General features: G+C 37.1%; 1 protein-coding gene and 1 long non-coding RNA gene across 14 annotated transcripts in view; one reads left to right on the top strand and one right to left on the bottom strand.

Annotated features, from left to right (window-relative positions):
* The window catches only part of JAKMIP1 (janus kinase and microtubule interacting protein 1), a 147,212-nt gene that overhangs the window by 17,924 nt on the left and 101,526 nt on the right, over positions 1 to 27,762 (bottom strand). For 6 of the 11 annotated variants that reach the window (XM_032110301.1, XM_032110300.1, XM_032110304.1 and 3 more), the window contains 9 exons: positions 27,332 to 27,415; positions 23,535 to 23,597; positions 22,278 to 22,376; positions 19,144 to 19,245; positions 16,358 to 16,411; positions 15,321 to 15,386; positions 12,841 to 12,909; positions 9,599 to 9,676; positions 7,493 to 8,041 (listed from right to left, as the gene is read on the bottom strand). In XM_032110301.1, coding sequence (XP_031966192.1) covers positions 7,508 to 8,041; positions 9,599 to 9,676; positions 12,841 to 12,909; positions 15,321 to 15,386; positions 16,358 to 16,411; positions 19,144 to 19,245; positions 22,278 to 22,376; positions 23,535 to 23,597; positions 27,332 to 27,415 — 1,149 coding nt within the window. In that variant the 3' untranslated portion in view covers positions 7,493 to 7,507. Of the gene's footprint in view, positions 1 to 1,322; positions 5,412 to 7,492; positions 8,042 to 9,598; positions 9,677 to 12,840; positions 12,910 to 15,320; positions 15,387 to 16,357; positions 16,412 to 19,143; positions 19,246 to 22,277; positions 22,377 to 23,534; positions 23,598 to 27,331; positions 27,416 to 27,762 lie in introns of those variants that run through there. The other 5 variants (XM_032110309.1, XM_032110308.1, XM_032110310.1 and 2 more) reach the window with 4 other exon arrangements.
* Positions 29 to 16,257, top strand: LOC116444669. Of its 3 annotated transcripts, XR_004240436.1 has the most exons (7): positions 29 to 271; positions 7,543 to 8,842; positions 9,359 to 9,420; positions 10,108 to 10,224; positions 12,178 to 12,332; positions 14,157 to 14,328; positions 14,949 to 16,257. It is a non-coding gene; the product is annotated as an uncharacterized LOC116444669 (long non-coding RNA). The 3 variants fall into 3 exon arrangements; XR_004240434.1 differs by lacking the exon at positions 9,359 to 9,420 and having other exon boundaries at positions 31 to 271; XR_004240435.1 differs by lacking the exons at positions 9,359 to 9,420; positions 12,178 to 12,332 and having other exon boundaries at positions 33 to 271.

Genomic DNA, 27,762 nt, shown 5'->3' with positions numbered 1-27,762 from the left:
AAGAAGGATTTGCTAAGCTGCTTAGAGCCTGGCCCTGAAATGTTGGAAAGGTTCAGGTTAATGTACATTCACAGGACAGGCACTGTGGGCAGACTATATCTGACATGAACCATGTTTTGAATCTCTGAAGCCATCTTATGATCAAGAAAGTACCTCATTCTGCAGCAAAATTTAGCATGGGGAATATTTTATCAATCTGACAGAGGGAAGAATCAATATTGCTTCATTATATCATTATTTTAAGAAGATTCTCATCACTGTTAAGACACAGGTATGTAGGATCTTTAGTAGTGTGAACAGCATAACTGTGTTACATGTATAAATTTAAACTAAGATGAATATAAACTGACTTGCCTTTAGCTATTATTCAAATCACTAAAGTGATGGATAAACACATTATTTTCTTGGGCTTTTTGAAATCTAATGCATTTTAACAGCTGTTTAAAAGCCTGTCGTGTTTTAACAATACAATTTGCATAGGCAATTGTCATATGCATTACCGAAGCTCTTGGATCTGCTACTGGAAGGGGTGTTTATTCAGAAATCCAAATGTTCCCTTTAATCCCATATTCCTAGAATGTGATTTTGCATAATGGTCATAAGGAAAAAAAAATGCCACTGCAACAGCATCAGCTTAAGCTGGTTTTGTTGACATCTTATTTTATTTTATGAATAAAAACTTAATGTACATTTCAGCCAGTTGACTATGATGATAATAGATCATTTTGGATAATACTGTACCCCTCTGGTTCTCATCATGATTTTTGTTTGCACAGCAGGTAAAAATTTCATTCTTTTCTGTGTTCTGAAGTCTCAACCATTATTATCCAATTAATAGGTACTGACGTAGGAGAATTGTTCTTTTTGATCTTTATTATGCATTTTTAGTTTCTTTATTTGACCTTCTGAGGAGAATGAACCTTTTAGCAGCTGCACTGATGCATTTCTCAGCATATGTATTTAGTCATATTTGTAGTAGTAAACCAGTGAATTTTATAAATGCACTCAGCCCCAAATAACTGTTATGATGATACAAATTACTATATGTATGTAGTATTTATTAGTAAATTTGATTCATCTTTTTTAACACTGAGAATCTTTTAATTTATGCAACAACATAAACTGATATCTAATAGAAGAATACGAACAGTCCTATTGCTTTTAATTAGGGAAAAACTAATTTAAGCCATACTATATTTATATTTACATAGAATGGCTATGCTAAGTCTATGTGAGCTGAGAAGACAAAACACATTCAACATCTTAAAACTGACTCTGTGACAGCCTAGACACATTATCAGGCAGAAAAAAAACAAAACCAGAAGCATAATGTAATATTTATTTATAATTAAATTTAGATTATTTTACATTCAGATATTTAAATAGCAAATTCCCATGTAGGTAATTATAATGATATATGTATGCATTGTGCATATGAAAATACACTTATCCTTAATTTCTGTAACAAACTTCACACACTTTCTTTTTTAGGCTTGCCTTTCCTCAGCTCCCACTGGCTTTTTCTAAGAAACAGGATTTCAGATGAGAGGATTTCAGCATTCAAATTTCAGATAGAGTTTTCTTGATGCTAATATTATTGCAAGGCACAGAGTTGCTCTTACTTTGAGTAGAACCTCAATCATTCCTTGTTTAGGACAAAGAGAGCAGACCTTTCAGATACATTTTTTAGGTATTACAGCAGTACTGCTATCATGACTTATTCAGACAAGTAGCATTATTAAGGCAATATGCAGAGCAGACACAGTTGAAGACTTTATAAAGAAAACGTACACAAGAAAACACTGTAAGATGAACATACAGGAATTACTAAAATTAACTCTCATCTGCCATGCATGTCAGCTGTGGGAAATTACAGAAGTTTATTGTGATATTGTCATTATAGCAGCAATAATGCCGTGAAAGACTCCACGTTCACTCCTGCATGGCAAATCAATATCACAGGTCAACCATGATTAGCCTAGTCATGATGGCCTTGATGAATATTGATGACAGTTATACAGCTGTGGTATCAGATGCTTTTAAGAGTGATTCATGAATACAAAAATTGCATTATCAACAGTAATCTATTACGCTTTGAACAAAAAAGTACAGAACATTAATACTAAGCTAGCATCAGTAACTGCAAAAAAAAAAAAAAAAGAAAAATCAGTGGTTGCTCTATGTACCCCTCCTCCTATTGTATGCAAACAGCCACCACCTTAACACTTCAGATTCAAAATAAAAACATTACACCATTAAATCCATGTAGATTCAGAGGAAAAATAATCTGAGCCTCCCCAATTATTATTAGAGGAAGGTTCATAGTAACACTTCTACCTGATTTCTAAACTGTGTGACACAGCTGTGAGTTTTTGACTGAGCCAGGCTCTCTGGCACAAGGCAACATGGCAGAGGAGGAGTTGTCTTTAACTTGTGTTCTCTGTCACAAAGCATTGTGCCAAAGAGGGCAGATTTAAGACAACACCTTCTTATGCCTATCAATGAGGTACACTGAGCACAGCATCCTCCCTCCCTGTCTCCCTCCCCCAAAAGCCTTCCCAGTCAACCATTAAGCCTTAATAATTCTCCTTGGGTGAGAAACAAACACCAACAGCCCCCCTCCCCAAACAAATATATGTTATAAATGGCTGAGCCAATATGACCATATAGAAATGGTGACATCCAACCCTATGGTTGCACACAAGCTACTCTCCTTGTATATGGAAAAGTTGTCCATATACAAAAGAGCAGGAAGAACTCATGGAGCAATGGCACTTGCCATAGCTTTGTTTGGCCCTTAAGCCAGAAGAACTGTGCCCACAGAAAAAAACTGCTGGTCAGAAAAAGAACTAAGAAACTTAGTGAAGAAAATTAGTTTGTTGTTTCTCAATTTCAAGGGATATTTTGACATTTCAAGATAAAAAAAGACATCGATGCTTCTGACTTTTCCTCAGTGTCCATGAAAAGCAGTGCCCAAGGCATCGCACCCACAGTGAATCCTTCTCTATGGCAGTGACACATGGAGGCCAGTACTTGCTCTGTCCTAAAGCTTTGCCTTCTTCTAGTAAAACATGCAAATAAAGTGGTAATTTCTGCTCTTATTACTGATGAATAATACAATCTGGTCATGGGAGTAGATGCCCTAGCTTCAAGAAACCATAGTTAAAATTTTTACAGCTATATTCCAACTATTTAAAGCTGGAATTGGACGACTTCAGAAGTCCATAGATGTCTTATATTCAGGTCTAGAAGAAATGATTTCTTTTACTCTGTAAAACTGAGCTTCACACAAGAATATTCTAACTCAAGTTAGAATAAAACACTCAGTTTAGTATGGTACTACAGTGCAACTTAGGGAAAAAAAAACGTTTCACATTTTTTGATGACACAATGAACTAACATATATTTTATTTTTTTTTTTTTTACAATTTTATACAAAGGTAAGACTGCTCTGGGAAATTATTGGACTACATTAATAAAATCTGTCTTTCATATACCTTCTGACTGGCAGCAACCATTTTTGGAACTGTGTGCCAATCTGTTATCCTTCAAAGACTTTCTATCTTCTTTTTGGATTTAAAATAACTTCAGATGAAATCAGAATAAATTATATTTCTATTATAGATTTTCTTCATGTTTGAATACTGCCAACAGTGCAATTTGAATAAATCAATCCTAATTTAAAGCCTGCTCCTGATGAATTTCCCCAGTTTCATACTCCAGAAGCAGCTACAGTAAAATCAACAGGAATGTATTTTGGGTTTTGTTTGATTTATATAAGGTGTAATTGACATTTAAATATTTACAAGTTTTAGAAGACAAGATGATTACAATATATTAAGGTGAACTAACCATGATGCTGTGTGGATTTTCTGTATTAGTATTTTTTGGGCTGCTGTTGTTTTTTTTATTTGGGGCATTTTGGTGTTTGTTTTTTTGGTTTTTGAGTTTGCTTAATTAGGAAGCTGACACCACTACTTCAGAAACACTTCGTATTTCTCTGTTCTCTCTTTTCCCAGAGATGGATTTTATAGCTACACAACACATTTTTCTCTCCCTCTAGAAATGACTTTAAATATATACATAAAAAATAACCCTTCTCAACAGAGACTGCTAATGACCTTCATATTTTCAAAAAAAGCACAGAAGTCATGCCACTGCACTGACTAGAGCACACTTGTTACTTTTAAATGAAGTCCTGCTAAAAATAAACCAGACACTGATTTACAAAAGGTTGTAATAGCAGTGTAGCACAATGAGACTTTTTTGATGGCAATATCCGCAGGAGTGGCGGTTGAACTGCACATGCCCTGTTGCTGGAAGCAAATATCACAAGCTGCTCATGACAGATTTTTAATTAACATGTTTTACCTCCTCCAAACAGAGAGGATGGTGTAAATCAGAGCACTCTCTCTGACTTAAAGGGAGTACTGCCAACATGCTTCAGCTGAGGATCTGTCCCCCAGACCTGCATGTTGCACTCTGGGTTTAATAAAAGTGTTGTGTGCCTTAGCAAGCAGATCTAATCTCACAGTCTGTCTAATTTGGCTCCACAGAGGCCTGGTTTCCTTAATGAACAATGGGTATACATGAATGGTTCCATTTATAACTAATGAACAATAATAATGTAAGGCTATATACGCCCAAGAAGAACAGATCTATGAATGTAATACAGAGCCTAACATCCTAAAATATATTTATTTCACTGGAACAAAGTTAATACCCAGTGGCTAAGAACTCAAGCTTTGTATCTGGACAAAGAAGAACACATAAAGCAGCACAAGCTCACACCTGGGCAACAATTTACCCATTTCCTTATGCCCATCCCTGTCCCTTCCAGACAGTCATTCCCCGGGAAGGACATTTACCAGCTCTGTAAAACCAGCACCTCACAAGCTAAATCCTCAAAGTCCCTGCATGAAGCAATTAATCTATAATGAAACCCTGCATACCGACCTACAGCATTCACCACATGCCTTACCACTTCTGCACCCTGCATGTATGGTCAGGAGCATTTACAGGCAGAAGGTGAGAACTCCTTCATCATCATCAGATCTCCTTGAACCCCCACTCTGTGTCTGATACAGAAACTCTGAAAAGAAACTCTGAGAAGATTGTTGCCAGCCTGCCATATAAGCAGAGTTGCTCTTTTGAAGCCCTTGTATCAGGCAGACCAGAAGGTAATGGAAGCAAAGAAACAGGCCTTCTAGAAGTGATTGAACTTCCCAAGTTTCATAGAATTTGGAGTCTTTAGTACATGGTTTCCGTTTCAGGGGAAGTTTGAAAGTGTTTGCAGAAAGGAGACTCTGTATGAAGCCTTGCAGGTCCATCATGTTGTTCTATAATTCTCTGTAACCTCCACTCCAGCAGAGGAAGAAGAAGTGTTGCACACACTGTAGAGGCACTGCAGACTGTAAAATACGACCAGGTCTAGACCACAGTTTTGCCAGAACAAAGCGCAATGGGTGTTTGCTGATGTCACAATGTCAGCAAAACTTCTCCCGGACATAAATATATGAGGAAAGGGATGTACTTAGTGCAGCTTTATCCATTCATTAGGATTCTGCCAGCACAAATATGGTTTCATTTGTGTAACATTCAGCTTCTGTCATTTGCTAGTGAGATGACAGTAATCCAGTGAGAATTAGCCCTCCAATATACCAGGCAAATTAACTAGCATCTTTGCCTTTGTTTTCCCTGTTTAATAGGGTATGTGTGTGGGGAGCGGGCATGCATGTGTGTGTGTTAAAAATAGATGACTAAAATACTTAGCTGCTTATTAAGCAGTGGAATTCAGTTTAACATGTCCTGCAGGGCTGTAACACTAGCATGTCTAATGAGATGGGCACAACACAAAACTCTAATGACATGCTATAAAATGGATCTGGAGACAGGTACATAAACATCCATGGCTAACGAAGCTATGTTTATGCTAGCATTTTTGTTTTCCTATGCACTCATCATATTCAACCTTATGTTGTGAAGCAGTCTGTGAATACATGAACTGGACTAAAAGATGTGCTCCAGATGTGCATATAAAGTGCTCTAATTGATAGCAAGCAGGCCATGGAATAAATTGGAACAAAATCTAAATTAAATCCCAGATATGTACAAAATATGGATTTTTAGTCCTCTGGAACAACTGTTTCACTTTACAAATCTACTCCTATTTTTTCCTTTCTATTTGCCACTGTTACATGAGCTCAACTTAGAAGCTCTGCCCAGGTCCCCTGAAAATATACTCTAACAAGGGCCACAAAAAGGCTCTATCCAATAGCAGTCCTTCAAACAGCGTCAAACCACATTCCTGGTGAAAGCAAAGGACCAACCTATATCTAGTCTGATGTTAAAATCTGAAATTGTCAATTATTTAGGTGAGGCATTACTCAACACACAATGTCATTCATACCCATTAAATGTCATTGACAAACAATATTTACCCAACTGAAAAGCACTGTGTTATTGTTCTGAGTAAAACACCAACAGTCTGGCTGGGAAATTGGACTGCATAAGAGGCTAGCAAAAAACTCCATTCTCACTAATTTTCAGCTACACTAATAATATTAAACTAATAGCATCTGGCTCCATCCTTATTTACCAAATTTAATATATTTACTCTACTGTCTCTTTCTGACACTTTTAGTGCCAGAAAGGTACCTACCTTCTCCAGTTTTCTGTGCACCATCGCTGATGACTAAAAATAGGTCATTAAACAAGTTCATCTCCTGCTCTCAATGTTACACATTCCAAACCAATGGAACAGAGTCAAGGAGTAGAGACAGAAGACTTCCTGGAGCTCAGAGCTCACTGCCACCATAAGCACTTCCCACCATTGCAGGATGACAGGAGATGATCACAACAGTGTTGGGTCACATTACATCAGTTTCCTCTATATTCATCTACAAAGCCAACCTGAACAGAGAGAGGCTTGGACTAAACTAAAAGCAGTTCTTGCCCCAGCACCTTAGTCAGGCACCTGAAATAGCAACAGTGTTCTGGACACATCTGCATAGCATTTACAGTATGTGATTTCAGACTTGCACAGAAAGTAGCCATGCAGTACTCAAGTTCTAAGACATCTGCCTGCAACTTCCAGAGTCTACTATGAAGGAGAACCAAAATCCTTGGAAACAATTATTTCTGCTGTAGTAATTAACACCCTGAGACATGCAGCTCTCTTCTTTCACTGACTATTTGCACAGAAACACTAGCAATGCTACCAATACTAAATAATTATCACACCTCTATAGGCCAGGACCTTGCCAAATTCAAGCTGTCAAAAATTGTGCTTAAGAAAGCAGTTTGGACAGACGAGGCTTTTCTGAATGAATTTAAAGGTGTGAAAGCTCGTAAATGGCCTCCTAAAAGATTTCCTGGGACTTCATCTTTTTTATTTTATTTAAAAGAGTTCATAAATAGCTAAAATAAATAAAAAGGGGGAAAAAATAAAAAACTTGGACTCCTGTAACGACTGTTTCTTCCCTTCCTCCTTCCACAGTGTTACACTCTAATAACCTTCCATTCTGACTTTTTCTAATTTAGGCCTTAAACTTGCAACAAGCTCCCCTTGGGAGTCCTGTGGAAGACTGTGTGGTTGCTCACACATGAAAGGTTGTGCAACAGGACCTTGTGGTGAGACAGTGACTTGTTCTGTGTGCACCATGCCCAGCGCAACCAGGTCCTGACACCACACGGCTCCTTGGCACGGGAGCTGTACAGAGACCAGACTGAACAGAACTCCACGAGGTGAGGGTGAAGCGATGCTGTCATACGGGCAGTGGCGGCAACCACAGAGGTAACACCAACACCAAGGGGGAGGAGAGAGAACCGGGATTACCTGCTGGGCCTGCTGCAGCAGCTCCATCCTCTCGTGCAAGATCTGGCTGTCAAACTCACGGCTCTGCCTCAGGATCTGCCGCCGCACCTTCTCCACCGCCGCTCGCAAATCCTCCCGCTGGGCTTCCGTCAGCGACTCGCTCGCCCGCCTGCCTGGGTCCTGCTGCAGGGCATTATACAGGGTGGCTTCCAGCTCCTGGATTTTCTAGTGCAACCCAAATCACACACAGACAGGCTGACGTTTGAATCCAGCAAGCAAACGACCCACCAACAGCTAGAGGAGAAGGCTGGCAAGCAAAGGCTAAGGCAGGAGGGCAGGATGGACACAGACAGGTAGACAGAAAGCAGCAAGCGTGAGCAGTGAGAAGCATTCCACACAGAGTGCACGCATCCTCCCGGCATGGATTGACACCCGGGAGATGGGTCCTGTTCTACCAAATGATTGATTCTTCCATTTAAGAAAGATTCAGAAGATAAGTCTGCATTCAATACCTGATAGAACTCCAAATCCTGATGCTGAACATTACAAATTTAATTAAAACAGATTTCCTTCTACTGCAACTGAATTGTTAAACCATCCTATAAAATAAAAAAACCAAAGGAAAAACAATGAACAGAAATCTTGCTTTCCCTCTCTCTGGTCCTACTGACCTGACACCCATGGCTCACAGTCTATGTACTGACTAGGCTTAGTTCCAATTTGCCATAAGCAATGAAGGGAGGAACACTTGTATACACTAATCCCTCATCCGTCTCCTGCTGCCTGCCAGATTCCTAACATGATCCTCATGTACTGACCAAAACTGGAGTACTTTGAAAAGCAGAGAACACAGGAGAACTTCACATTCACATGGGGAACTATACTCCCAAAAGAACAGAATCATGGCAGTGTTTCCCTGATTACTGGGTTTAGTATGATCCTATCAAAAACCAGCATCCAGACTAACAATATTTGGATCAAGAGCATCTGACCACATCCCTTTGGCCCTCATAACACCTTTGTGAGGTAGGTAATTCCATCCATATTAGTGATGCATAAACAGCTGCACAGAGAGGTTAAATGGCTTGCCCAAGGTCACAGTGCTAGAAATAGTGCCTGCTTGTTTTTATCTCTGTTACCGGCTCTGAGCACTAGACCTTGCTTCTTCTCTGAAAGCGTTTTCCACATAAGAAACATTTACAATGTATAAATAGTGCTTCAGGTCATTTCCCGAAGTCTCACTATTAGCAAAGTTGTGTGTGCGGTTTTACCAATTCCTGGGTAATTCCTAGCTGTTGTTTATCCTGAGAAAAGGCAGGGTCGCAGGTTACCTTTTGAAAACCAGGAAGGGTAAGGTTGGATAGGATTGCACAGGAAGGAATCGCATAGGAAGAACAGGCATTCCTGATTTAAGATAGGTTAGCAGCAGTAATACTTACAAATGCTTCAGGAAAAAAATACTGGAAAAGTTCTGAAGTAATTTCTGATGTATTTTACCAGTCATGGTTTTGTTCATACATAAACCAGCTTTTCTCATTCCAGATGTATCAACAAGATGTTTGCATCTCACAGAATAAAAAATGCAATGCAAAAATGTTACACTTGTAAGTACTACAATCCATTTCCTAAATTTTTGTTTAAGAAATAGTTGATTTCTTGTCTGGCAGAAAAAAAAAACCATAAGGTAAAAAAGAGCCCTATTTGTAATTAAAAGGAAAAAACCAAACCTGCATTTTATCAAATCTGTTCGAACAGAAAGTTTAATGACTGTTCTTTTCCTACCATGTATGCCTGGTCCAGAGCTTGCTTCCTGTAGTCGAGTTCTTCCTCTAAATAACCCTTCTGTTTACTGAACAGGTCCTGAGCAATAATAAAAACAAGGGAGCGTTTGTTCTTTATCCTAATTCATAAAGAATCATAAATGCCATCATTTTTATGCAAGCTTTCCACTTGAAAGCAAAAGAAAACCTACAGCAAATGACCATGTTCATCTTAATGATATTTGGAATACCGAATTTACAATATTAACACTTCAAATATGTGTATCACATTAACAAGTACCTAGAAAGCATTGACCTCTACACCAGAGTACAAACCTGCCTGGACCTGATAGAAGTGCACAAAGCAGCAAAAGGTGATGTACATGCATTGGTCCAATAGCTGTAACTTGCACAGGGCAGGCCAAGGGAGGGAAAAGAGAAACACAAGAGAGGGCACTTTATGAAAATATCCCATGCATCCCCCTTGCATGGGGAAAGCCCTAATTTCTGTTGTCTGATCTGTTCTTCTAGGGAGGAAACCCGAACAGGCAGGGCCACAGCTGGATTCTGCAGCACCATCCCGTGACGTGTTACTGGAGCTGAAGTAACAACTTGGTCCTCAGCTTGTGCAGGCAGAAGGCCAAACAGGTGAAGTGATGCCCAGAGAGGTTGAGTGACTAGCTGAAGAGCTGGAGAAGTTTTCAAAATACCAAAGATTTACAGGGATTGTTTACTTTTGTTCTTAAAAATCAAACTCCTCAGCTTTCACAGTTATTATATATAAACCCCACAGACTGGGATTTCAGCGGAACTCAGTATCCAAAACATGATGTTTCAAGCAAGTAGTGGACATTCAAATGGTTGTCTGATTAATCAAGCTTTTAGAGTGTTTTGAATCATAGAATGGTTTGGGTTGGAAGGGACCCCAAAGATTATTTAGATCCAACCCCCCCGCCATGGGCAGGGACACCTTCCCCTAGACCAGGTTCCATGATAGTACATAGAACATAAAATAGTTACTTAATTTAATTAGCTTTTCTTTCAAAACAGGTTTTCACACCCAAAAGAATTAGTACTAGACCAGAAAGCAGAAAAGCTCTTAGACTGCATTTAATATTTTCCATCATTCTTTCTTCTAATCAACAAACTTTTGCATTTCCTCAACCTATAGAATAAATGCCAAATTAAATACATAGGGTTCTTAAGATCACTAATTGCAGCTTTTATTAACAGTATTAAAAAATTCAAACATTGCTGTTCTGGTTAGTTTTACTGGATATGGGATTGCCTCAAAGTCACTTATTCAGCCAAATTTTGCCTTCAGACATATATGCGGACTTCTGACAACTTTTCTGTCAGTTTTCAGTGTAGAACTGGTGACTGTAGCAACATGTAAGACCAGTATTAGACAATTCAGTGGAACAAGGTGCTACTTGTTCTCTGTATAAGAAGTATAATATTTATTATTAATTTATTTTGTAAACTTGGAGTTCTTTTAATTACCTATTCATTAGTACTAAAGGCAAACCCAAAGTTTAAGTCAGGCCGTGATCTTGGGGCTGGAATTTGGTTGACAACAGATAGGCATCTATTGCTATGATAGCCATTTCAGAATCTGCTGCTCCAACATATTCTAAATATGCTACTGGTCCTGAAGGGAAAGGGCCTCCAACAAGTCCTGTAGGACCTATTTCTCAGCCCTTTGTGGACATCTCCAGAACTCTGAGTTCAGAACTCTGAGTTCAGAACTCTGGAGAATGTGATATGGCATTAGACACCATGTTTATGCAGCTGAATCCCACCTTGACTACCCAGGTGGAATGTTTTCTGACATGGATGGGTTACAGAAACTGCAAGGCTGAGGTACAGGATGAAACACCACCATGCACTGTGACTGCACAGCAAAGGACAGGCCTGGTCCTGACTTTCTTACAGGTGTCTGACACCACAGAGGTAGATTGATTTGTCTGAGACTATAAAGTGGGTCAGAGCTACCACCAGACCCCAGAATAGCAATGCAGTTGCCCTGATCATGTTACGTCTCCAAAAGGGATAGTAAAAGCTGCCCACAGAAAGCAAAAGGGAAGGAAACAAGAATAGGACCTCAGACTCTCAACATGCGTTTCAAGGATGACTAAACCAGTGCCGTCTTTCTAAAAGTCTCATGCTAGAATATAATTTTGCAACTCATTGAGTCAATCATTAGGGATGCAGATTCCCAGATTGCTGTGCTAAACAAATAGATGCAAGGGCTGTCCTCAGTAAGGCTTGAAAACATCACAGATAATAAGGGGGAAGATAACATATCAAGTCATAAACACCCTATTTTTTTTCCAGTGCTTTTTACAAAAGAATCTAGTATTTGTGGGCACTTTCCTTTCCCCAAGCCTTTGTATTTTTCCAAAACAAGAGTTAAAAATAAAGAAATACTACACATGGAAAGTATCTTATCTATGTTAAAGTACAATCAGTATGACAGGTTACACTCAACAGAGAACACAGTCTGAGCACTTCTCCTTTTGTTTGTGGCTCAAACACACACTTCTTCAGTGGCCCTGGGCAAATCACTTAACCTCCCTGTCTCATTGTCCTATTCTTTAGGATGAATGCAATGCTGCTTATTTATCTACCTGTAAAAGGTGTGGTGAGGATTAATCAGCGTTTGGAAAGCCATTTGAAGATGTGAAGCACAGCATGCATGGTAAAACAGTAAAACCAAGCACTCCTTCTAAAATTGTTCAACGTGGAAAAATAAGGTCAGTTTGTTCTTCAAGAGAGAAGAACGTTTTTGAGAAAACATTCTGTCTTTAGGCACGAAGACCAGGGGGCAAGAAAGGTCAACTGGAGTAAGAGGTCTTGACAGCTTGTCCAGAAGCTGAGTACCAGAGAGCAAAGAAATACCCTTGCCAATTCTACTAGCATGACCCCAAGACTAAAAAGATGCTGCTGCTGCCCAAAAAATTAATACACAAAGAAAGCACAAAGACAGTTTCACACTGTTTGGTTAATGTGCTCTGCAGTTACACCTTTGGGCCCTAATTTGTATATATTTTGCTATTTTCATTCTATATAGATTTGGAAGTTCCATCTCACCCCAAAGAATACAAGCAACAGATTATTCTAGAAACCACTTGCTGATTTTACCATGAAGCCATCTCCGTTAACCAGAGAAAGGCAGCAAACCAGCCTGGGATGAAATATATACACATTCCCTTGAGATGAATTTTAGCTAAATGAATTATACTTTTAGCTATTGTTCCTTACCTTTTCATTCTCCAGGTCTAACATCTTCTGTGTCAGTGCAGCTTCTGTTCCCTCTATCTGTTTCAACCACTACAGCAGTGTGAAGAGGAAAAAATAGAAAAGGAACAGAACTTTTGAAAAAGTTTCTACCAAACATTTTGCAAGTTTGTTGCCAACACTTCCAGGCATATGCTCCTCCCCATGCTATCTATTCACTCTGAATGAATAAAGAGGTTGTGAGAGCACAGGCAGAATGGAGGACTGCAGAGACACACTGAAGACTAACGAGTGGAGGTTGCTTTCCTACAGTAAATTAAATGGGGTTTTCCCCTGTAAAGCTCAAGAAACAACATAGGTTTGGGTCAAGAATGCAAAATCAACCTGATTGTTTCTTACTCAAATGCCTGTTGGCCTGATTTGTGAAACCATCATCTGACTTCAGGCCTCCAGTCCTGCATTTTTCCACAGGGCAATTTAAACAAAAGACAAGATAGAAAACTCAGCACTTAATTTTGCATGGTTTGCCGCACTCATTATGGGAAGAGGCTCCCTTGTAAAACTTTGGTAATGTAGAGAGGAAAATAAAACAGACAGACAGACAGGTGGAAGCTCTTGTTGCTACTATGAATCCCTTATCATTATGGTGACATTCAAAACAATCAGAATGAACAACAGCCATTGCATTCCAAAAGTAAAAATTACACATCATAATAGCTAAATGCATGGATACAAGGTTCTTGCTTAATTACTAACCATCACCAGGATTATATTAGTGTTTCAATTTAAGTTCATTGGAATGGATGGGAATGGTCAGTTCTGAATTGTTTCATTTCATTTCCCTATTGGTCTACAATAAGGGCCCATGACTAGCTTACAGAGAGCAGATTTTAGACTAATGCTTCTTTTTGCAGCACCAGCTCCCATTCAAACCAACCACAGCTTTGCCACTGGTAATTATCCCTTTCCTCAAATACCTTGTTTACTAACACTGGACTACTCATATCTGCTTTAAATCTTTTGGTAACCATTGTACATCAACTCCTTTAATTTAGTGTTTTGGTGAATTCACTAGGGCTCAGACTCAAAGGAATTAATGACATACTAGCTTTTTCCCTAAAGATCTGGATAGGAAATTTCAAATAGACGTTTACAAACAAACAAAATGTGAATTCATTACTTCATCATTTTGAACCTTCCACTTTAAGAGACTGATGAATGAAAACAGAAATTTGTTTTATCTCTTTAGCAGGTTAGCTTTCTACAGAAAAAAATTAACAGGAACACCATATTGCCCAGAGATTCTATTTTCACCATCTTCATTTTCTTCATTTCAACAGTGACAAGCTGAAGATATTCCTAAGGAAAGCCTCACCACTGATTTTCAGCAAGACCATGAGCATTCTGAACCTTTGAAATCAATGGAAATGGGAAATCCTGAGCATCTCTCACAGCTACCCTCAATCAAGTGAAGGGCTGTTTGCAAAAATTACAGGTCCAATTTTTTTGAAGGTATGCAAACAATACGCAAAACGAAATGTTTATTTTGATCTTTCTATGCCTGTTAGCCTTTCTGGAACCAAGGGGCACAGGAGACACAACCATGTGTTTTTAGGATGCTATATCTTAGCCTTTTATAGTAGGGTTCTTCCACTTTCCTTTTTTGGATGTAAAGTGCTAAAATCATCACCTTCTCTTTTAATGCCACAACACAGTGAAAACCATAGGGATTTTAGCTCTTTTCCCCATTTTTATTTTGCTTATAGCAATTACTCAAATTAATGATTATTAAATTACCTAATGTAGATTATTTACTTTAATGTATTTAGGTAAGTAGATTATCAAAATTATATCAATTAAAGCAATTATTAAAATTGCTCAAATTTTAATTTAAAATCTCTGATTCTGAATTTCAACAATACATCAGGAAAGATTTAATAGAAACACATGAAAAGGATGCACAGATCTTCTTCAGAGAAATATGCAAGTCTTTCTTAGCTCTAAATGTCACCCTTATTCATATACAGATAATACTCTCTGGCAGTAAAGAACTAGCCATACAGAAATGAGTGACCTGATTGATTACTTATCTTGTGCAAACTACTTTTTTCTCTATGTCCACTGATTTACAGAGGAAAGGACCACTGACTACTGTGAGCTTTTTCAGTCATCCACAAAAATGAGCCCAAGAGGGACCATGGGCACCTTATATCTCTTCCCAGAGCACTGAGGACACCAGCAATTCTGTGAATTAAGTCTCTTGTGTTAAGTGGATTTTATGCCAAGGGAATATTTCCAAAACATGTTTTTATTTTTAAACTGGGTTTCTTTCTTAAGTTTGGCTTTACTTCAAGACACCACAATCCCAACATTCATGTAAGGATGAATACATGCTCCAATTCAGATGACCTGAACAGAAAAGCCGTGCTTCCCTGGCAAAGTTATGAGGTATCTTAGAAGACATGGTCAGTTTTTAGCAGAGAAAAATATTTATTGAATTCTACCTTTTCACAGAGGGAAAGCACAGTCCCAGCTTGGATTATTGCAACCTGCTCTTCATTTCTCAAATTCTAAAACACAAAAAGATGCATTTTAAATTGGATTAAAAATTCATCCTTTAACACAAGCAGCAAGTTTTAACCATACTTTAAAAAATAGATCAGTTATAACATTTAGGATTATAGACGTGACCAAATAGGATCCCATGACTGAAAGTATTGAAAGTTAAACCAAGGGTGCTTAGTTCTACTCTATTTCAGCATACCAGCCCCACAACACTTTCAACAGATCATTCAATGAAACAGATCATTCAATGAAAATTAAGTGGTTTCAGTCAGGGATTTTGCAATTCTTTTCCTATTTTTGCCAGTTCACTGGACTAAGCAAGTGAATCTCCCCTTCATGCACTTCAGATTTCCAATTAAAGAAAACAATGCGAAGAGTAAGTATCATAGAAACCTCCACAGGACTTGCAACATAACATGCAAATCTAGAACTTTAAAGTAGTATTATAAAGACATCAATCTGTTAAACCTAGCTATAATCTGGACTCAGCTCCCCAGATGTTTTGTATGCCCCAAATATGCAACCAAGATTTTACATTGTATTTAGCAATAAAGAGGAAAAAAGGGGAGACAGTTATCCTTGCCCTTCTCCCAGAAAATCCACTCCTGGCCGTGATAGCCTTCACAGCAGAAGGTGCTACTATTACTACTCAGGAGGGATAATTCACAAGCAACTTGGTCTGGCTTTGACCTCTGGTTTGTATCTTTTCACTTTGCCTATTACAGTACTTTTTTTCCATGTCATTCAGTCAAGACCAAATCCTACCTTAAAAAAATACACCTTGCACAACCACCAGTTTAACTAAAATATTTCATGTTGTAAAAGCATTTCCTAACCATTCACATTTTTCATAAAAATACAGGCATATAAAAATCATCCTGTGCATTGTCTTGGATGTCAGTATTTGCTGTGGGGAAAAAAATGCTTTAAATTAACCATGAAACTGAAGGTACATTTAAAAGTAAAAAATTGTTACCCCATTATCTCCAAGAATATCTAGCTTCTTCATAAGCTCAGATATATTCACGTCCTGAAAAAGATGTTCAACACTTACTTTTTATGAAATAGGTGAGAAACAGTTTTTGTATGCTACATTTTATGTATCCTTTATCCACTTCTGCATCCTAAAAGACTTCAAATGTAAATAAGTGAAACATTAGTTTTGCATCACAATTACAAAAGGGTTACTGATACTTTCAAAGACAAAACCAAAAATCACTCTCAATTATGACAAGCAACCTGGATGTCTGTGCACAAGGGCAGAATGTCCCTGTATCATTCACACATCATCTGGCTAATGTGCATAGAGGAAAGATTAAAACCGATAAACAGGCTTAAAAGTCGTAAAGATAAAGGGCTTAAAAAACTTTTTTTTTGTTTGTTTGGAGTCGAGCATCAACCACATCAAGCTACAGAAGTTAAAAGGACAGAGAGCATGACAAATAATTGCTAAGAAGGTTTGCTGGGTGGCTTGCTTTTTATTTTCTTTGTTAAACAAAACTGTGGAGATTCCAATTAGCCTTACAGTGGCAGAAGGGAATGTGCACAGTGGGCTGAACATGCTCCTCCAAATATTATTAGCTCATAGTCATCTTTCTGATTAGAAAGCCACATTTTGCTGCCACTCAGCTCTCAGATAACTAACCAAACAGCCCATCCTTATTAAGGCTCAGCCACTGAAATACAGAAAACCACTCCTCTGATTCAAAAGAGAGAGGAATAAATTCATGGAATCACAGGATCATAGAATATGCTGAGTTGGAAGGGATGCATCAGGATCATTGAGTCCAACTCCTGGCCCTGTACATCACCATCCCCAGGAGTCACACCATATGCCTGAGAGCAGTGTCCAAACACTTACTGAACTCTGTCAGGCTTGGTGCTGTGACCACTGTGCTGGGGAGCCTGTTCCAGTCCCCAACCACAGTCTGGGTGAAGAACCTTTTCCTGATAAAAATCACATGATGTCTGTATTTAACACTGTTCCAGGGTCCGCTCCTTGGCCCCAGAACTCTATTTAAGTTTAAAAAGTTGTTGGAAAGGGTCATGGAACTGTTTAACCAGTAGTAATCACATTCTCCTGAACTATCCCAAGTTTGGTCTGCAAGTTAACATGGACCAGGGACCATTTCCACTGACAGCTTGTATGCAGCCATGCTATTTGAAGGCAGGAAGCCTCGAGAACATGGGAACAGACCAATTTGTGTTAGTCCAAAATGCTTAATACACATACATAAAGCAAAAGAGCCTTGTTAAATGCTGCCAGCCTCTACTTCTACTCATATTCAGCACTTAGAAAAGGCCCACATGGCACAGGGCCATGTGTTGTGTTCAAGTTGTTCTATCCTGAGAAGTTCCCTCCCTCCTTCCCCAAAAACTTCAGGGGTGTTCCCAAAGGCTACCCGCTAACTTCTTTACCCCACCAGTAACACTAAGGAAGAATGGAATTTACTAAGACATGAAAGTACTTGCATCTATTGAGCCAGAAATAATCATTCTAATTAATTTATTTCCATATGACACATAAAGGAAGAATCAGAAACCAAATCAGATTTTCCATCATGCTGGAACCTACAATTGCTACTGATGGCTAATAATTTTGAAAAACACTGAAAACAGATAAAAGGTCAACTATTTCACTCTGCCCATATTAGGTGACTGCCCCACCTTTCAGGTAAACAAACTGAAAGGCAGATTGAAAAGCACCCACCTGTTAAAGCATATCCCAGATGACAATGGAAAAAAATAGGAATTATGGATTCTGGTACACTGTACCTGCTACAGCCAACATGCAGATTAGAAAAACAGATAAGCTAAAAGCAGGTCTGCCTCTATTTGTAGGTCATATGCTAATGGATGACTCTTGGTGTGGTTTGAGGGATAAGTATCCAACCAAATCTCTAGGTGAGAATCATCCTTTAACAAGGCAGCTTCCTAAATATATGCAGCCAACAATTTCAGTTTATTTCCTCTAGAGATCGTACTGTGCTCATTAAAGAACTGAATAGCAACAAGCCTCCTATAAGAGGACTTGTAAGCACAACTAAAAATATGACCATAAATCACTAGTGAGTGGCTCTGAGATTATGCTTTAGTTACTTGTAGAAAAGTTACCCTGGCCTGTTGTGCAACATTACTGACAACACAAGTCTGAATTCAATCTTAAGTGAACTAGCATGAAAATCAAGTTGCATAAATAGCCTGTTTGTGGAGGAACAGGAGTGAAAAGAGTAATTCTTGCCTTCTTGTATCAGAAGCTCATCAAGGGAGATTCTGATGTTTATCTTGTTCTTGTTCTACAAGAGTTCCACCTATCTGAATGAGTTTTGGATCAGGCAACTCGTGCTTCAAGGCCCTCGTCCTTGGCAAATAACTTAAGCATATTCATTCAACAAACAAAAGGTTTCACTAAATTGGGATGTAAAATAAGAACTGAATGTCGTATTTTGGAACTAAGATGAAGACATTTAATATCACAAACCATGTACTGCAGCAAGCCTGACAATCCCATCAACATCCACATTCCTCCCTAGACCGAATGTAAATTATCTTGATTGACCAGCCTTCAGTTTCACTGAGGAACTCCTGACAGATGACCAGAATATATTCTTATGAAACCGTTTCCCCAGTTAAAAATATATTTTCTTACTAAATTTATTTTTTCACATTTTCTTCCTGCGTCAAACCATTTGTCTGGATACTAGATTGGTCATTCAAAAAACGTTCCTAGCCATCCAACTGTTTGTAGTGCTCTGCATATACCTTTATTCCTTCCTGATGGCAGAACAGTTGAAGTGCACTTCCATTGTTTTCAGGGAAGGTGGTTATATGAAGATTAAATGCTGGCGATCTTCGTTCTCTCTCCTGAGGAAAGATTTGTTTAGAAACAACATTTGTGATTATACATTGACATTTATTCCCCACCTTTACAAAACATACTTCTACATTAAAAAGGCAGATTCCTGTTCCCACTCCAAATCTATGGTATTTCCTATTACTTTTACCATATTTGAAGAATTTTGGCTAAATACAAAAATAGTGTTAGCTGCCAACTGATTCCATGCACACAGTTTCTGCAAAGTTACCTGATGCTCCCCAGCTGCAGAACCCTTGCAACAGTGGCCCTAATTGACTGCAGCCCTAAAACACTCTGCAGGTTTTTATGTTGATTATAACCTTATTTAACTACTTTTTTTTTCATGGAACAATAAAACAATTCAGAAAGAAGAATCTGCAGAAAAAAAAACCTGAACTCCATCATGAAATAGTATTATTGAAGATTTTCTCATTATAATTAAACCTGCGTGCCTGCTCCTTGTTTATTCTACAGTCTCTTCCTATTAGAGCATTTAAAATCTCCATTCATATTCACTGCACAACCCAGGATGTCAGAATATGCTGAAAGGCAGCACTGTTCTACAGTTATGATGTTCTTTGTGCCAAAACGAAAAATTATGAACTTCCTTTTATCTAAAGCTATAGTATATCTAAAACTTATCTAGTCCATGTACATGACTTCCATGCATTTCTTCAAAATACCAACGTATTATTTATTCTGAAGGCAGAAACAACATAAAATAATAAACAAGCAATTTTACCTAAATTAAATATTAATGTGCCTGTGAAAAATGACTGGACTGAAGGCTCTGGGCAACCAGGGCACTGGGTCTTACTCTGAATTCTCTCTGGCCATGAGAACATGAGCAAGAAACACCAGATTTCATCTCCATATTACAAGGGGACACTGTGGCAACATGAGCTTTCATTTTCTCACTGAGAGAGAGCACTACTATAAATATTTTAGTTCCTATGACCATCCATGTATCACTCCATTTTCTAAATCACAAAAGAGGTGCTTTAATTGATACGGCAGGCAGGCTGCATCCATTCACTTAAGCAAGTTACAAAGCATGGCAAATCTTGTTCATTAACTAGTTTAAACCTAATTTGAAACTACAATGTAGAGAGAAAAAAAAAATCTCCATAGTCTATGCATTTTTCCCCCTCAGAGGTTTTATTTTAGACAATATTTACATCAAGAGTCTAATTCTGAAATGGGCTTAAATAATGACTTAGCTGTTGTAAACCAAACCCAGAACTTTAATTCTTATCAAAATTCAGTTAGGATTTTAGATACTGTTAAAAATTCATCAGTTGCTATTGCATTCAACTCACCTAAACTTGCTTGCTTTAATTGATAAATAAATGATTGTGTTTTATACTTTACCTAATTTTCAACTGAAATAACTTAACTGCTCTAAAAAATACTGTCCTGATTACCAGAAGAATTGATGGTTTTCCTAAAGCATTGCATTGTCAGTCACATTTGTGTCTACATGCTTGTCTACTAAGGAAAAAAGTCTTTTCTTGCAATCACACAAAAATACTTCCATTGTTATTCTGTGAAAGAAGTTTTCTAAGCTTTGGCACATGACAAAACTTGACATGACACACCGAGCTCTTTTTGATGTGATTCTTCCATGTGAAAAATACATTCATGAAGGATGTATTGAAGAATATTTGTTAGTTTCCTATGAAATCTTTTTTGGATAGTTTTACTTCGAAGAACACCCACACTTTAGGAAGCAGTTTCTAGTGCAACTGCCAATTCAAATGCTAAATTGTTCTATATTTTACTTTACAGTTATTTAATAAAATATAAAGATATGTATTAGAAAGCATATTTATTTTTCTGAACATCTACTGAAATTCTAATAGTCTAAATTCATCATTTTGAATATAATGTGCTACGACATCAAAACATACGGTTGATAAAGGATGAAAAAAAGATTAAGAAATGTCAGACAAAAAGAACATCCACATAACAGGAAGACATGACATTTTCATCTTTATCAGAGAAGTTACACATGCCAAGATATTTGGTGAAACGTGCTGGGTGATAAAAATGGAGGAGTGACAATGACAGGTTTCTTGAAGAGTTTATTCTAAGCAGTGTTGGGAATGCTGGTGATCTTTGAAACTGAACAATGTGTCATCAGGCAATACGACCATGTGACAACTGTGCATCACACACAGCTACTTTAGTGTTACTAAATTCAACATGAGCCCAGGTTGTGAGGGGATGAGAACCATTGCTTTTTACTGTAATCACAAGCTACATGTTCAAAGTGTTAATAACAAATACTTTTACTTATTTCATTTATGTAAAATATAGAATATGTTTGCTATAGGCAACATATTAGTTTCACATACAGAAGTTGTATTTGTGCTTCACCACTTTTCTTTGACATTGCCAGAGGTTTGGTTTTTTTCTCATTTTTCATTGACTGAAGCCAATTATTTCCAGTCCCTGACCACTTTAAACCATGAGAAAATGGATTTAAATTAAGAGGAATTCTTTGGAAGCTGTTACCAAAATGTGTTCTTTTTAAGATAAATTTACTTCATATGAATGTTGTCAATCTTAAATCAATGTGATTTAAATCAGTTATACATTGATGTGATGGATGTCAGATCTTTAGTCAGATCACTGCATGCAAGATGTGAGAAGGTGTGTTAATTTAATCAATGCCAGCCAAGGCTGTAGCATACATACCGAGTGATTTTACATGCAGGAAAGGAGCAGTTATGGAAATGAAACAAATAAAAAAGGCAAAATATTGCAAAACAAAATATTTTATTAGATGAAAACCAAACTATATGCGATTTATATTAGCTATATTACATCTTTATAAACATTAGTGAGCATTCTCTCCAAAACATTAAGGCAGTGGCATCAATTTCATTATCCCAAGATACAACATTTAAAAAATAGATACCTAAGCGACTTCCCTTAAACATGCACCAGACATCAGTAATCTTTACAGGAATTTCAGCTTGGGTTCAAACATAATTTCTGCTCCATTTGAGAGTTTGCAACAGAGAGAATCTCTTACTTCAAGCTCTAGCACTCTGAATTCTAACAGCTCATTCTGGTCTTTTGCATCTTGCATCTCATTCTTCAGCTGATGCTCTTCTTGTTCCATTCTGTAAATCTGTGAGACAAACACAACACAGTAACACCCTGTAAGCACTAGAAAAGATACTGCAAAGAGTTACAAGCCACGTGTTTAGACAAACTGTTCATTATTTCAGTTTTTCATTACACATCGATAGATGAAAGATAAAAAGGAACATCACATCAGAAAGTATTTCTGAGAACTGTGAGCAGAAAATGTTCAATGTTCTCTTAGAGTAATAATCTGGAAGTAACATAAAAGTGATATGAATATTGTATCTAACTAAGTTAAGCAGTAGAAGTTTTATTTTAAAATCCAGCAAATAAAACTGAATTACATTAACATTTGAGTAGACTGTTCTCATTGTCTTTGCCTAATTAGACATCTAATTTTTACAGTATATGAAAGACAACAATAGAGTGGTTTTAATGACTACTTTTTAATTTGCCAGAATTTTGCCTTGGGGCACTAACAATGACAAAATAGAAATTCAATACTGGCTATTAATTATGCCAACTAATAGCTTTGGTCTACTGTCTAGTTTAACTGGGAAATCTTTTCCGTTGTATGAAACTAAAAAGAAGTGTAACATAATGTACTTTACATAATGTACTTTAACATCTATAACGTCCATGTAGGCGTCCAAATAAATTAAACCTGGCTGTAGCTACTTTTAGTCATGATTTTTTATTTGGTTATCTTATTCCTATTATATTAAGCTACTAATTAACAAAATTAGTTCTTTGATTTCCTGAGTGAAAGCCAACTTTCCCACCACTATCAAAGAAGAACAATGCAGATGCTCAGCTCTGAGTATCTAGGAGAGTTAATATAATAAGCATAAAATCAATCAGTATTACTTAACATTTGGAAAAACTATAAAAAGGTTGAAGGGAGCAGGCAATTTTGTTAGTGGTCAGGACAATAATAATCGTTGTGTAACTGTGTTTCTGTGGAAACTAGAAACATCAGCCAGCTTGGGATCTACTGGTGGCTATACATGTAATTCCACAACAAAGAGCAGCTTCGATTCCTGAAGAATCTAAAGGCATACTGGTACTTTAACCAGAGCCTTTTATTTGAATTTCTGTTCCTGGCGAGCAATAAAGCAATTTCATGCTGACTTTATAGTACTTAGTGCGTTCAATTTCTTTTATGATAAAGGGCAGCAACGGTGAAAGTATACCCACATACCTTCTCTAGCAACTCCTGATTTGTTCTAATTAACAGCTGCTTTTCTTCTACCCATTTTGAATCCTGTGAGGAAGAAGAGGATTAAGAATACATGTATTTTACTAAACAAGACAAATGAATGACCACAATAATTAGAAGATTGCAGATGTCATCGTACATTCAAGTACAAAATAGTCATGCATTGAAAAATAAAGCTATCATAACTATTTCAAGGATGTACAGCATTTTATACCACAGTGAAAATAAAAGTTCTTTCATTTCCTGTAGCAGTCTCTTGTTTCCTGGTATGTTCCAGCTATGTTCCAGCTAGCATGTACTTTAAAATCTTTACATGTAGCAATTGTGGGTCACCACAGCTATATACTTTATGTCATTTTAAAAACATTTATTTACTCAACTGAACTCAAAACTATTGCTTTCCATTGCAAAGGTTTGGGAACTTTCTTGCAAAATCATCCCATTTTAAGTGGTGCAATGCAAATCCAACATGAGTAAGGGAAGAAAACCCTTTAATTATCCCAAATGATCAAAAATAAGCTTCAGCAATGTGAAGTTAATTACCCTCTGCTAAAATTCTGAGAATCTGGCTAATACACAGTGCTTGTGACAAGAAATTCAAGGCTGTGGAGGAAGGGAAGTGATGCAAGAGATTGTATACTCAGTTTGGAAACTGTATTTCTAACTAATCACTTGTTCCAAAACACTTCTTTCCTTTCAGGTTTTCCCATGGCTACAAGAGGCCTCATCAAATATCCCTTTAAAGCACCAAGCTACAAAAACTCATGGCCAGGCATAGCTGGACATTCAGATTTAATGGATTATAGGTCTTGTTTTTCCTGTAGAGAAAACTGTTTACATAACCTTGCTCATGCTGCTCTAAAAAGTTCAATAAACCACTATCCAACACTGAATATGCCATGCTAATTCTAGATCAAACTATCTTCTAGATGCAGGCGATGATTTATTTAAAATCTAAATGCCTTCACTAAAGTATTAAGGACGATACATTCTTTTTCAGGAAGGTATTTACACATTGATGTTGCACAAGGAATCAATGAAATCTGGATATCCCAGCCCATCAAATATCCTTGAAATGTCAATCTAAAGTATTGTGATACTACATTCACTCCAATTAGCATTTTTTTAAAAAGTTTAGTTTTTCTACCTACTGTCCACTACAATTTCATATTCTACTGTTCTTTCTCTTTTTTCCACTCATACACAAAGATGCATTTCATGTAATAAACAAGCTCTTCATGGTTGTGATGTTTTAAGAATAACATACTAAAACGACTACTGAAAAGGCGTAACACTTGCAAAGAATTTTTGAGGCAAGTGAAATAAATAAATAAATAAAAATATGCTATCTAGTTTACTAAAACTGAAAACTAGCATTTTACTAAGGTCAAGGAATGAACAAAGAGTTGCACACACAGACTTGGGGTGGATATGCCAATGCATGGATATGGAAAACATACCCACATGGTAAGGTTCAACAGCTATGTCAGACCTGCAGCTTCAACTACTCCAGTTCACACAAGCAGAAAATAAAGATCAATGTGCTCTACTGATAATAAATTTCTGTGTCTTTCTTGATGGAGTCCAACTACACTTCCTGAGAAAACCTGAACTCCAGCAGAATTGTATTTACACACCAGATCAGTGAGACAGTTGAGCATTCATCCATTTGGCACATTATATACTCCAATATGTTTAGATTTATTACTTACCTTTATTAATATTTTTTAATAATTTCTTCACTTAATAGAAAGTCTCTTATGCATGCACCTCAATGTACCTTGCAGAACTGAATTATTAGTTTTGTGTTACTACTGGGGGAATACTGACAGGTCCAGCCAGAAGAGAGATTAACAAAAGCCATTGACAGTTACTTTGAAATTACACATAAATTGTTATAAACCAAGCTTCATATAATTTTTTAACAATAAGCTTCTAATCTCATGCTCTGAATTTGACTTCAGGGAAATTGTAAAGGTCTTTGCTACTTCTGTTTCCTAAAGCTTGTAAAGTAAGACTAAAATTTTCTGGAATAATACATTTGGATCTTTTGATTCGTTACTTCCTTTACAAACATACTTTAGGGACTGGCTTCCAGAACGAACATTTCACAATTATTGTTAAATCACCATCACTACCATGACCATCTAAATGACAAAGTAATAATAATTTTAAAAAAATCACATAGTGCACAAAGAATTCAGTTTATCATCACAACCATTTATTTTGTTGAATGTAAATACTAACAGGTCAGGAGAACCAAGCAGGTGCTAGAGCTCCAAGGAAGACATTGTGATCCCCTCTGTGGAAAGCTAATGCTCAGTGTACAAACCAGCCCACTAGAAACAACATCACAGTGCTCCTTGTCACATCCCTGTTCACCTTCTCAGGATTACTGAGAGATATGAAGTTGAAAATGTGGTTCTGAATCTCAAAGTGATAACTAATTAAATTCTAATTTCCAGAGATACCCTTTTGACATAACACTCTGAAGAAAAATCACAGAAGTAATTCCTTACATGGGTATCCAAATTTATGTCTCTCATTTACATATACAGTACTTATATTACGCACTTTAACAATCAGCTATTTTGTTAATATTTTCAACTACACAGCAATTTGCCCACAACATCTTCCTCATCAACACACCAAAATAGCAGCAGTAGATGCTTGAGAGGTCTTTGGTTTCATTTATTCTTCCAGAAGTTCAGTGGGCCATCATTTTTAGATTGATAACATATTCTCAATTTTTAGTAATATTGTATTTACATGGAATTCACTAAGCAAATTGAAATTTGTTTGGAAGCCAGCATAAATTATTTTTGCCCTTAATTTGAATATGGTCCCCAAAATTTGCATTTTTACAGAATTTTACAAAAAATTTTTCTTACAAAGAATAAACCATAAAAATAGTGTTATCATCCATCTGGCATTATATGTAGGTTGGTTGTGTTCATTGCTACAGGATCATCAGTCTTTGAAATGTAAATCTATAGCTAGTGCTATCTTTTTTTATTACTATAAGCTACCTGCAATCTTAAATTCTTATTTCAAATAAAAAAAGCATAAAGTAACATCTCCCCAGTTCCTACTGTGTGTTCTAGCAATTACACAAGTGAACAACTTGCAAATGCATGCTCATAACTCTTAATCAGACTTCCTGAGGGCCCTAGACAATATTAAATATGCATCAGTAGATACATCTTTGGTGAGTATTTACATATATTATATATACTGAAGCATAAGGCCTGATTTTACTTTGTGTGATGGTTTGGGAATCTGTAAGCAATTGGCTCCTCTGAGACTTCAAACCCAGGAGAGTAACACCACAAGTGGCTTCCAGTAACCTGACAGGCTCAGTGTTCATATCTCTAGTGTGTCTAAAAGCTAAGAGGTTTTCTTAATTTTTCTTAGGTACACACCAAAAATATTCTCCAGTACAAATCTAGAATATTTATTTTACTAGAATTTATAACAAATACTAACAAAATGGAAAAGAGGCAAAAGGCCTTCACCAAATGACAATGGGAACAGAATGTGCATGTACACATGGTTATTTTGATACTATGCTTTAGTGTATTATGTGTTAGAAAATGAGTCTGTAATGACATTTTCTTAGGCTGCAAAACCCTTTCCTTTATTTAAGCACCCTATTGCTGCAATGGCAATTAAGCTGTATCATTCACACCAACACACCAGTAAGCAACAAAGATGGCAAGTGCACCACTGCATGCAGCGCAGAAAATGATGTGGTAGAGGACATTGAGAAAGCCTTTTACCTGTCCTTTCTCGATTAGAGCTTTCTCCAGGTCCTCAATTTTTGCCTGACACCTGAGAAGATCAGCTTGCAGTTGTTCACGAGTCTGGGGGGGAAAAAGAAATCAAAAGTAAAGATATTTTCTACTACTTTATGGGCTGTCCAGTCAGCTTTTAATGTTTTTCAATAAATTGCTTTTGCGTTTATGTTAAAAAATATTTGAAGCTGTCAGTTTAACGGAATTTTTCCTTCCTAGCCTAAAAAGATGTTAACATCACATATTCAGTGACAAAGTTCTTACCGGGGAAGAAAAAAATAAATTTAGGAACTGAAAGAGCTCTAAGAAGCTATTCATAAGCTTTAGTAATTTAAGGCAACTGGGGGAAAAGGGACAAGGGAGAAAGAGAATTGCATTAAGCACAGAAAAAGGCCTTTAGGTAAATAAAATATATT

The sequence above is a fragment of the Corvus moneduloides genome, chromosome 5 (assembly GCF_009650955.1).
Source record: "Corvus moneduloides isolate bCorMon1 chromosome 5, bCorMon1.pri, whole genome shotgun sequence".
Taxonomy (NCBI): domain Eukaryota; kingdom Metazoa; phylum Chordata; class Aves; order Passeriformes; family Corvidae; genus Corvus; species Corvus moneduloides.
Note: the sequence above shows the minus strand (reverse complement) of the source record. Positions and strands in the feature narration are given on the sequence as shown.